At 40.0% G+C, this 11,973-nt stretch overlaps 1 protein-coding gene across 1 annotated transcript in view; it reads right to left on the bottom strand.

Annotated features, from left to right (window-relative positions):
- Positions 1-470: 470 nt before the first annotated feature.
- TDRD12 (tudor domain containing 12) overlaps positions 471-11,973 on the bottom strand; it is a 133,263-nt gene continuing 121,760 nt past the window's right edge. The window contains exons 28-32 of the mRNA XM_073307859.2: positions 11,251-11,299; positions 3,102-3,215; positions 2,849-3,002; positions 2,684-2,750; positions 471-730 (exon numbers count right to left, since the gene is read on the bottom strand). Of these exons, the coding sequence (XP_073163960.2) occupies positions 642-730; positions 2,684-2,750; positions 2,849-3,002; positions 3,102-3,215; positions 11,251-11,299 (473 nt within the window). The 3' untranslated portion in view covers positions 471-641. The remainder of the gene's footprint in view (positions 731-2,683; positions 2,751-2,848; positions 3,003-3,101; positions 3,216-11,250; positions 11,300-11,973) is intronic.

Here is an 11,973-nt window from a genome sequence, read left to right as displayed (position 1 = left end):
AAAGCCTGACCTTGATGCAGAACTGTCAGCAAAGGTACCAGTGGTGCCAAAGTGATATTGATTCTGTGACATACATACAGCATCAGTTCACTAGGAATTGGTCTTGGAATCAGCACTTCATTTCACTGAGGCCAGTGAAAAATCATAACATGGCAACAGTTTTAAATGGTTAATACAGACTAAACATGCATCAGTGACCTAGAAGTTCTGCAACTTATTACCAATCCACTAAACCAACCATTTGCTCCCCATACCCAGTTTAGTCCTTTTCTTTATTTTTGCTATCTGGGCAGCACAGTTTTTTTTATACAGTACACCATCAATAACTGACAAAGCTATTTTAAAGTAAATTAACAAAAAACACTGAGGGGAACATACATAACCTTTCTTCTTGTATGGTATAAAATATATCAAATTCAAGTATCCAAAATAAATCAAACAACATATTTTAATACAATAAAAGGGCTCTGTTCACTATTATTTTACTAAACAAATTAAAGACTTGATCCTGCAGCCCTTAAACTCTGCAATTAGTTCCACAGAGTTTAGAGGAAATACTCATCTGAATAAGGACTGCAAAAAAAATCTTTAATAATCATTCTGGGTTGGGAGAAGAAAAGGGATTGATATTTATCTGCTGGCTAGTCATCACTCTCTGTTCCACTATCTTCTGAGGATTCTTCCATTTCTTCTGTTATCAATGCAGCAGAATGATGTGCTTTTTGTGTACCTACAATAATGAAGGGGGAAATTGTAGTAAATCATCATGTAAAACAAAAAAAAATAGATTATAATATATTTTGATTAAGTAGTATGAAAAAAATGTACTGTGGACTTGTAGTTAAAAATAAAGCACACACTGGAGAAAAAAGAAACTGATGAAAGAAAATAATGGCATGCAGGAACTGGTGCTCTGTTAAGGATGCTGCATTCAGGATTAGAAGCAAGACTCATTTCTCTAAACCAATTCAAAAGAGCCTGAACTTACCTGGTTTTGGGAGGTTGTGTGTAAATAACTATTTGATCTAGATGCTTAACAGGGGAAAGAATATGTTATACATCAAAAGTGAAATTAATATCCATTAAACTTGTACTTTAGGAGACAGAAAATAGAATTAAATTATTTGGCTGTGATACAAGCTTAAAAGAATGTTTTCCTAACCAGCTCTGTGAACTTTGAGCAATAAGGTGAAAGAGGGGTCCACTTTCTTATGGATTTAGAACAGTGGGCAAACTACGGCCTATGAGACGGTCCTTCCCAGCCCCTGAGCTCCCAGCCGGGGAGGCTAGCCCCTGGTCCCTCCCCTGCTGTTCCCCCTCCCACATGGCCTGAGTCCGCCGCGCCACCAGCACTCTGGCTCGCCATTCCTGCCGGGCAGCATGGGAGGCGTGGCTGGCTCTGGCGGCGGGGCTGCAAGCTCCTGCTGCTCTGAGCAGCATGGAAAGGGGGTGGGGAGGGTTGGATAAGGAGCAGGGGGTTGTGGGGGCAGTCAGGGGACAAGGGAGCAGGGGGCGGTTGGATAGGTGTGGGAGTCCTGGGGGAGCTGTCAGTGGGCAGCGGTGTGGATAGGGTAGGAGCAGTCAGGGGACAGGGAGCAGGAGGGGTTGGATAGGGGGTGAGGTCCTGGGGGGCGGTTAGGGACGGGGGTGTGGATAGGGGTTGGAGCAGTCAGGGGACAGGGAGCGGGGAAGGTTGGATGGGGTGGAGGTTTGGGGTGGGGTCAGGGGATGGGGCGCTTGGATAGGCTTGGCAGCCCTCGGGGGCCTGTCTGGGGACTGGGCTGTGGACAGGGGTCGAGGCAGTCAGGAGACAGGGTGCAGGGGGAGTTGGATAGGGGATGGGGTCCCAGGAGGGGTTGGATGGGTCGGGGGTTCTGAGTGGGGCAGGAAGGGGCGGAGGCCAGGCTGTTTGGGGAGGCACAACCTTCCCTACCCAGCTGTCCATACAGTATCGCAACACCGATGTGGCCCTCAGGCCAAAAAGTTTGCGCACCCCTGATCTTGTGTATGCCTGTTTAAAACAGGGTAAGTAAATGTCCTTCACACATCAGGACAGAGTGAAATTAACCCTTTCCTCTTCAAAGAAATTAAAGTAAGAGACTGATATTTTGACTCCTAAAGGAGAGAGACTTTTGGTAGGGAATAAGTTTGTTCTGCATAATTACAGTTTCAATATAAAAGCTTGTTTTAATTCCTCATTTTCTTGAGTTTAATCAATAAATTTTCAACCTGAATAAATGCTTTTGGGTATTTGCCAAGTAACCAAGTATATCAAAGGTCTTTGAAAAAAAACTTCAAACCTATCTATCACTGCTTAATGTTGGATAGTGAGAGAGTTTAACTCTTTAGGTCTTTGAGATCAGTATCTATACAACAGAATCCTACTAGTCCAGATTGCTTGAGCAATATGAGCAGGAACAAATGAGTACTGAATGATCTTTTAAAAAGTTACTCTAAAAACATTGTCTAAACTGCAATGTACATGACCAAAATTAACGATATACAGGCAAAAAAAAAAAATCTCCTGTCAGCAAAAGGTTTTTGATAAACATTAACGTTTCTAGCAGTGAGAACTACCTATTCTCAGGTAAACAGCAGTATGTAAACTTAAATTAGATAACATCAATGACTTAATAGTTTGCTAACGAACTTATGTTAACACCGATAATTGTTAATGTCTTACCAACAGGAAAGGGGCTTTTATCTTCAAAATCTTCCCAGTGTTCAAAATCAAAAGACACATTAGGATTCTGTTAACAGAAATACAATGGCTAACTATATATATTTCAATACATAATGTTAATACTTTAAGAATAAATATATATTTTAATTGGTATTTATAATTCACCTTATGCTTTAGTAGACGGCACCAAAATTCCTTCTTGTCTTTTGCAAGGATAAGAACAGGTTCTTCATTCTTAATCACACAAACAGACTTTCCTTTAAGTATGTTTGCATGCAACTCCATGTCAGCCACATAAAATTTGTCTCCTGAAAAAGCACTGTATTTGTTTAAACAAAATTGTTAGCTTTTTTTGGCAAATGAAATGGAAGCTGGTAAGACATTTTATTTTTCTATGTATAACATATTTTGAACCTACCTGAAAACAACCTTATCTCCAAAAAATTCACATTTATAGTCACGTATATTTCTTATTTTTATCTTCATGGTAACAATATCTTCCTTTTGAAACCATTTTATTTCTGGATAGAAACTAAAATTTTAAAAAGACTAGTTAAATTGAACTTATTTAAGTTTAAAATATGAACACATACAAAAGTTCTAGGCATACTAACAATAACTGAACTCATGATCAATAGGAATATCACGCATCATAATAAAATAGAAAGAAAGGTTAACATACCACCTAATAAGTATAACAATTAAATATACCCTGCCACTTTACTCAAAACCCCATTTCAAACCCTCTCCTCCAGAAAAAGATGGTTACTTTACTTATGTAACTGATTCTCCAAGATGTTCTGTGCATGTGGATCCCACTGTGCACCCTTTGCACAGGAGACCAGAAAGTTTTATCTAGCAGTGTCTATTAGGACCGTGCATGTGCCATGCATGCCCCCAGATTTCATCTCCCAAGGACAAAAAGGGCAGAATGACCCCACCCACTACCCAGATGGGAAGACTCTTAGGTGTGGGAATGGACGGTCATTTGTGGGATCCACATGCACAGAAAATCTTGAAGAAACACAGTTAGTATAAGGTAACCAACTGTCCTTTCTTCTGAGTCTCTACGCATATGGCTCCCACTCACAGTGATTAGCCACAGTTTTATCTATCTGGAAGTGGAAGCTTAGAGATCATCTGAATAAGGACTGAGAACCACCCTGCCAACCTGGGCAATTACCCTTGATACTACCACCGTGAGTAACGTTTGGCAAATGTATGGACCGAAGAACACACTGCTGTTTTACAGATTTTCATTACTGAAACATGCTGCTGAGGACTACAAGATTCTGGTTGTTTGCACTGGAAGATCTAGTTAATTAAACGGACACAGTGTCCTGATATAGTCAACGATCCGTTTGGACAATCTCTGAGCTGAGATCAGTCTCCCTTTGGTCTTGCTACCACAGGCCACCTGTGGATGATCATCAAAAAGATCTTATTCTATTCTTATTCTATTTCCATAATACAAAAGAACTGTCCTGGCATCCAGGGTCTTAACACTACTCTGTCTGCATGAAGAATTTGACATGAGAGCTTGAATTTCACTTTCTGAACTTACATAATTCCTACTAGGAATGCCCTGATCGATAAATGATAGCAGTAGTAGACACAAGAAACACAACTGACAGGGCCACAGTAGCATTACAAGGATAATTTGAGCCTTGTCCTGCCTCACCTTCCATAATACTCTGGGAATTTATTATTGCTCAAGTACCATCAGACAGAAAAAAGCTAAGTGAGCTCCCCAAACCTTCTTTCAGGTGTTGGTAATTGCTGTCTTGGCAGACATCTGATTATTAAATGGAATTCCCTGACATACATTGCTGGAGTTTAGCCATTAATGAAGAGACAAAACAATCTCCTAAGGGAGTCTTACCTGTTTTCCCCATGCAGTGAATGCTTGAGTGATATACTGATTTGATCCATGACTGTAGGGGACTTAGTCTGAATCTTGCAAATAGCATCATGTAAGTTAACAATGTCATGTGGCCTAACAGCCAAAGACAGAGCCTTACTGAGTTTTGAGGGCTAGCTTGAATCTGTGGGATCAACTGAAAGGAGGAGGACTCCAGAGTAGAGAGAGAGTAGACATGATCCCAGTTTCACAGCAAAATGTAAGGTAGAACAGATTATTTAGTGCAAGTAGTTAGCATATATTGTAAGGGACCATTTAAGGTAGAATGGCCCGTTAACACTGAAAAAGCTAAACACTACTAAGTATTTATAGAAATTATCTTAAACTCAGTTAAAGAGATGTAGGTGGGACATTCAGTTGTTCCACCTCTCTGCCAAAGGGCAGTCAGAAGGAACTGGGGAGTGGACAGGGTTGCTCCACTCTTTATGACCTCAGGAGTGGAAATGCAGGTGCATGTCCCCTAGTTGTCACTGCTGAAGAAAACTTTCCAGACTCTTGTGCAGAATGCATATGCACACCAAGAGTGGGATCTACATGCACAGAGACTTGAAAAATGTGCCCTAGCAAATAAAGTCTTTTTCAGTGTGATGCAGAGGCAGGCTTTTTTGTACTTAGAGTGAGGCAGCAAGCTGCAAAGTCAAAGTGATTTCAAGAAAGAATGCCTTACCAACCTCCCATTATAGCGAAGGAGGACAGTCAAGATCATGCACCTCTGCTGATCTCACCATCATGTGACAGGTGGGGGGAGTCAATATTTCATGTAGGCTGGTCCCAGAACATTTAGGGCTTTGTAGGTAAAAACCTTAAACCCCTCCAAGAAGAGGAAAGGCAGCCAGTGCAGATCAGGGAGCAGTGTGGGCATGCACTCCCAGTGAGGTACACCTTTTACTAAGTAGGCTGCTATATTCTGCACCACCTTCAGTATCCAAATGAATTTACAGTGTAGACTGTACTGCAATAATCTAATTTTAAGGTAACAAAGGCATGAACAAACAGCAGCAGAGTCCACATCTGAAAGGCAAGGTCATGTAACTTCTTCGCCAGGAACAGATGGAAAATGCATATTCCCGATCGCTGTTGTAAAGTGCTTATCTAACAAGAGCCACTGATTCAAAACTACCCCAAAGTTGTGAACTTGGGTAATGAATGACAGACAAACCCTATTAATCAGTGGGACTGTCTACAATCTCCTCAGGCTGCTTCTCCCAACCTATTGTCAAAGACTGTTGACGCTCATCTGTCCCTGACTGCTACCCCATGCTGCTCATCCATGTGGGCAGTAACGAAACTGCCAGGTCCGACCCAAGCAGGTCAGTAGTGACAACAGGGCTTTGGGTGTGAAGGGGAAGGAATCAGGGGTGCAGGTGGTGTTTCTGGTCATCCTCCTGGCTGAGGATAAGGGCCTAGGTAGGGATAAATACAGCCTGACGATGAATGCATGGCTCTGCAGATGATGTTGATGTGAAGGCTTTGGCTTCCTCAACTATGGGATGCTTCTCTGGGAAGGAAGACAGCTAGGAAAAGATAATCCCACTTACCCAACAAGGAGAAAGGCAGCTCCGTACACCACCTTACCAACCTGGTGAGGAAGACTTTAAATTAGGTTCAAAAAGGGAAGGTGACAAAAGCCCACAAGTAGGCATAAAAAAGGTGATGATAACATAGGGGTAAACGTTGGGCGGTGGGAAATGAAAATTACAATGGGACACAGGAGCAACAAGAGGGATAACAGAGGGGAAAACCTGTTCAACATCTTAGATGTCTATACATAAATGAGGGGAGTATGGAGAACAAACAAGAAGAACTGGAAGTATTAGTACATACGCTAAATTATTATTTAATTGGTATCTTTGAGACTTGGTGGGATAAATCTCATGACTTGGAGTATTTGTATAGAGAGGTATATGCTGGTTCAGAAAGGACACGCAGGGTAAAAAGGGAGGAGGTTTTGCAGTACACATCAAGAATATATACACTTGTTCTGAGGCCCAGAAGATAGTGAGAGGCAGACCAGCTGAAAGTCTCTGGGTGAAGGTAAAAGGGGAAAAAACAGGGCTGGCATCAGGGCAGGGGTCCTATTATGGAAAAATCAAATCAGGAAGAGATAGATGAGGCACTTCTATAACGAATATCCAAAACACAAGACCTGGTAGTAATGGAGGATTTTAACTAACCAGACATCTGTTGGAAATGTACTACAGCAAAATGCAAAATGTCCAACAAGTTCTTGGAATGTACTGGGGATAACTTTTTATTTCAGAAGGTGGGGGACATAATGAGTGGGACAGCCATTTTAGACTTGATTCTAACTAACAGGGAGGAACTGGTTGCAAATCTGAAGGTTGAAGGCAATTTGAGTGAAAGTTATGATGAAATAATAGATCTAATGATTCTAAGGAAAGGAAGGAGTGAGAGCAGCAGAATAAGAACAATGAACTTCAAAAGAGCAAACATTAACAAATTCAGAGAACTGGTAGGTAACATTACATGGGGAAAAAATTTAAGGGATAACGGAGAACTGGCAGTTTCTCAAAGAGACAATATTAAAGGTGTAACAGCCAACTATCCCGACGCAAAGGAAAAGTTAGAAGAATAGTAAAAGGCCAGTATGGCTCCATTAGGAGCTCTTTAATGACCTAAAAATCAGATAGGAATCCTACAAAAAGTGGAAACACTGACAAACTGTTAAGGAGTACAAAAGAATAGCAGAAGCATGTAGGGACAAAATCAGAAAAATTAAGGCATAAAACGAGTCCCACATAGCAAGGAACATAAAAGCAACAAGAAAAAGTTCTATGAATACGTTATGATCAATAAAAAGACGAAGGAAACTGTATGTCTGTCTACCTGGTGTGGAAGGAGAGCTAATAATTAACATAAACAAGGTTGAGATGTTTAATGTCTATTTTGCTTCAGTGTCCACTAAAAAGGTTAACTGTGACCAGATATTTAATACAATCATTATTAACAGGTTAAAGTATATTTTGATAAGTTAGATGTACTCAAATCATCAGGGCCTGATGAAATATACCCTATGATACATAAAAAAATAGTTGAAGCAATATCAGAATCATGTGAGAACTCATGGACAATGGGTGAGGTCCCAGAAGACTGGAGAAGGGCAAACATAGTAACTGTCTTTTAAAAGGTTTCAGAGTAGCAGCTGTGTTAGTCTGTATTCGCAAAAAGGAGTACTTGTGGCACATTAGAGACTAACAAATTTATTTGAGCATAAGCTTTCGTGAGCTACAGCTCACTTCATCGGATGCATTTTCCACTGAATCTTTTAAAAGGGGAGCAAGAGAACCCAGGGAAATATAGACCAGTCAGCCTCACTTCAATACCTGGGAAGATATTGGAACAAATTATTAAGCAAATAATTTGTAAGCACCTAAGGATAATAGTGTAATCCTTAGTAGCTAGCATGGATGTGTCAAGAACAAATCATGCCAAACCAATCTAATTTCCTTCTTTGACAGCATTACTGGTCTAGTGGATAGAGGGAAAGCAGACAATGTGACAGATCTTAATTTTAGTAAGGCTTTTGACAGTGTCACATGACATTCTCATAAACAAACTGGAAAAATGTGGTCTAGATGAAATTATTATAAAAGTAGGTGCAAAACTAGTTGAAAGGCCATACTCAAAGAGTAGGTTTCAGAGTAGCAGCCATGTTAGTCTGTATCTGCAAAAAGAAAAGGAGTACTTGTGGCACCTTAGAGACTAACAAATTTATTTGAGCATAAGCTTTCGTGAGCTACAGCTCACTTCATCGGATGCATTCAGTGGAAAATACAGTGGGGAGATTTATATACATAGAAAACATGAAATTGGTAACACCCACTGTTTCATGTTCTCTATGTATATAAATCTCCCCACTGTATTTTCCACTGAATGCATCCGATGAAGTGAGCTGTAGCTCACGAAAGTTTATGCTCAAATAAAATTGTTTGTCTCTAAGGTGCCACAAGTACTCAAAAAGTAGTTATAAATGGTTTGCTGTCAAACTGGAAGGGCAAATGTAGTGGGACCCTGCAGGGGTCAGCTCTGGCTCCAGTACTATTCAATATTTTCATTAATGACTTTGATAATGGAGTGGAGAGTATATTTATAAAATATGCAGATCACACCAAACTGGGAGGGACTGCAAGCACTCTGGATGACAGAATTAGAATTCAAAGTGACCTTGACAAATTGAAGAATTGGTCTGAAATGATGACATTCAATCAAAATAAGTACACTTAGGAAGAAAAATATCATATGCACAACTGGGCAAGGGATAGCTCAGTGGTTTGAGCATTGGCCTGCTAAACCCAGGGTTGCGAGTTCAATCTTTGAGAGGGCCATTTATGGATCTAGGGCAAAAATAAGGGACGGTACTTGGTCCTGCTGTGAAGGCAGGGGACTGGACTTGATGACATTGAAAGGTCCCTTCCAGTTCTATGAGATAGGTATAGCTCCATATTAAAACTACGAAATGGGGAATAACTGGCTAGGTGGTAGTACTGCTGAAAAGGATTTGCAGGTTTTAGCGGATCACAAATTCAGTATGAGCCAACAATGTGATGCAATTATGAAAAAGGTTAATATCATTTTAGGACATAATAAAAGTAGTGACATATGTAAGATCTGGAAGGTAACTGTTCCGCTGTACTCCGCAGTGGCCTCAGCTTCAGTACTGTGTCCAATTCTGGGCACCACACTAAGGATAAAGTGGAGAGAGTTCAGAGGACAGCAACAAAAATGATACAAGGTTTAAAAAACCTTACCTATGAGGAAAGGTTAAAAATACTGGGTATGTTTAGTCTTGAGAAAAGACGACTGTGGGGGACTTGATAACAGTCTTCATATATGTTAAGAGATGTTATAAAATAGGCTGATGATCAAATGTTCTATGTCCACCAAAGGTAGGACAAGTGGTAACAGGCTAAGCAACGAACAGAGATTAGATATTTGGAAAAGCTTTCTAACTATAGTTAAGTACTGGAATAGGCTTCCAAGGGAGGTTTTGGAATCCTCGTCATTGGGGGCTTTTAACAACAGGTTGGCAAATGCCTATCAGGGATGGCCTAAGTAAACTTGGTCCTCCCAAGGCACGGAGAGCTGGACTAGATGACCTACTGTGGTCCCCTCCCCGCCCTTAATTTCTATGGTTTTATGATCATTTCGGTCATGTATGGATTGAGCTTCAGCCAGCTACCTGTCATCCACTCCCCAATCTCCACTAGACACAGGCAAAGGCCCTTCACTGCAATGTCAGAGTGAGACCAGAGTGAGACAAAGTTTGATGTGGTCTGAAAATGTCATGCTTCCATTTCTTATCACTGACTTTCACCAATAACGTCACATCACGCTGAATAAGAATGACAATAGCACTCTGCAATATGACACTCCAGAGTTTGTACAGAAGAGCAGCTATTTTCCCCAACTAACCACTAAGATGTTTCTGAGAAAAAAAGAAGCCACTGAAGGAGAAACCCATCAACTCTCACTGAAGTCTGCAAACCAGTCAAAAACACCTCATGATCAATTATACTTGCTGGCTTTCAACTGTCAGGAAGAATAAGGGTCCAAGGCACAGGTTGTGGCACAAGCTTTTCTCAGCAGCTACAGTATCTCAAAGAGCGACTTTGACTCAAACTGACAAAAGATTTAGAATTCATGCCCCCAGGATCTTGCTCTGTCTGCATGAAAGTACACAGCTCAAACTATACCTGATCAATCTTTTCCACAAAGCATCACATAATTATCTCGTAATGAGAGGTACACAAACCAGCAGCAAAATTTGAATGAACTAGACTATCCACAATGTATTTTTTGATGTCTGAGTTTTGCCTATGCAATCATAGAAAAAAAGGACCTCCTCTTTGCCTCTCTCACCTAGCCAAAGTATCAGAATTTTAAAATCTTTCTTCTGCATCCAACCAGCTTTGGCACAAGATTACAGTAATTATTTTGTATATATTCAAGGAAAGGGGTCTTATTCTATGGACTCTAAATTGCTATGCTCATTTATAGTGTTGAAAAAAATTTCAGTTATGTTTCTGAAAGAATCTTTTTAGGGAAAATAAACAAATTCATCTAATTAGAAACAAATAATGAATGGGGAAGGACTGGGTTGACAGCTCAGAGGATTTCTGATGGGAGAAAGTCTTTAATATCCAGGTTGACCATTCAAATCCAGCCCAGGCTCGCTGTGACCAAAGCTGATACTATCTTATGAGGCTCGCTGTGACCAAAGCTGATACTATCTTATGACTGTTTGCTGACTGATGTGAAATGAACGTTTGTTTCAATCCACTTCCTAGTGTGGAGACATTACATGACAAATATCACCACATAACTGGCATCCTTATTGGCAGTCTCAGAACATAAATCAAAATCTGAATGGGCAAGGAGAACATGGTAAACTTACACCCTTAGTAGTTCAGGGTTGTGGCATAGTGCTGAAAGCAGAGAGGAGTAACTAGAACTACCACTGTATTGTACCTGTTGTGTGGGTAAATTGAAGATTTCAATAATCAGGATTGTCAAATCTCACACCTTTCAGGAGCACTAAGTTCACATTAAAAACTGAAAGATGAAGCAGATAACACATTTTCTCACTACAAAAAGTTTGCATTAATACAAATTTAAATTCCAGTACCATTTACGATGCTGTGTAGATTCTTCTGCTTTAAGTTCAGATATAGCATCTAAATTAAAAATGATATATTTTATTCAGCATATAGTATTAATTTACTCCACCAAAGTTATCTATATCATGTAAATTTCATCGTTGAAATCTGTTCCAAGGTGAAGAAGAGAGAATTCAATGGTATCCAAGTTAGGATTATCAAATATTTATTTTCTTTCAGACTGGCTATTACTATTTTGGGATGTTTTTAAATCCATTTACATGCAAACTACGACGAATCACTAATTAAAAATGAAACCACTGCATTTTGCATTAAAAGGTACCAAAATCAGACCCAGCACTATTGGACAAAAGGCTATGAAAGAAGAAAAATGCACCATGCAGCCATAAAGATATTAAAACAATCTAGAACAGTACCCAGCCCTGTACTGAATTTAACTCTTCAAATTATGGGATTTAGTAATTTGAAAAGAGGTCACACATGGCTTGTAAAACAGCACAGAACAAATTCATAGTGCTACTAATATAAACAGAAGAGGAAAATGTACCCAACCTTATCTGAAAATTTCCTTCCTTTTAGTAATAAAGAATACTTACGATGGGTACTTCAGCGTGGTTGCATTTTGGAAGCAGAACCAAGTAATTGGCTGCAGGAGAATATTCTGATCCCTGAAGTACATGCCAGTTGAGACAACTTCCATACACAGGATAATTTCATCCGATATTTCTAAC

The sequence above is a fragment of the Lepidochelys kempii genome, chromosome 12, assembly GCF_965140285.1.
Source record: "Lepidochelys kempii isolate rLepKem1 chromosome 12, rLepKem1.hap1, whole genome shotgun sequence".
Classification (NCBI taxonomy): Eukaryota; Metazoa; Chordata; order Testudines; family Cheloniidae; genus Lepidochelys; species Lepidochelys kempii.
This window is presented reverse-complemented; position numbering and strand designations above follow the sequence as displayed.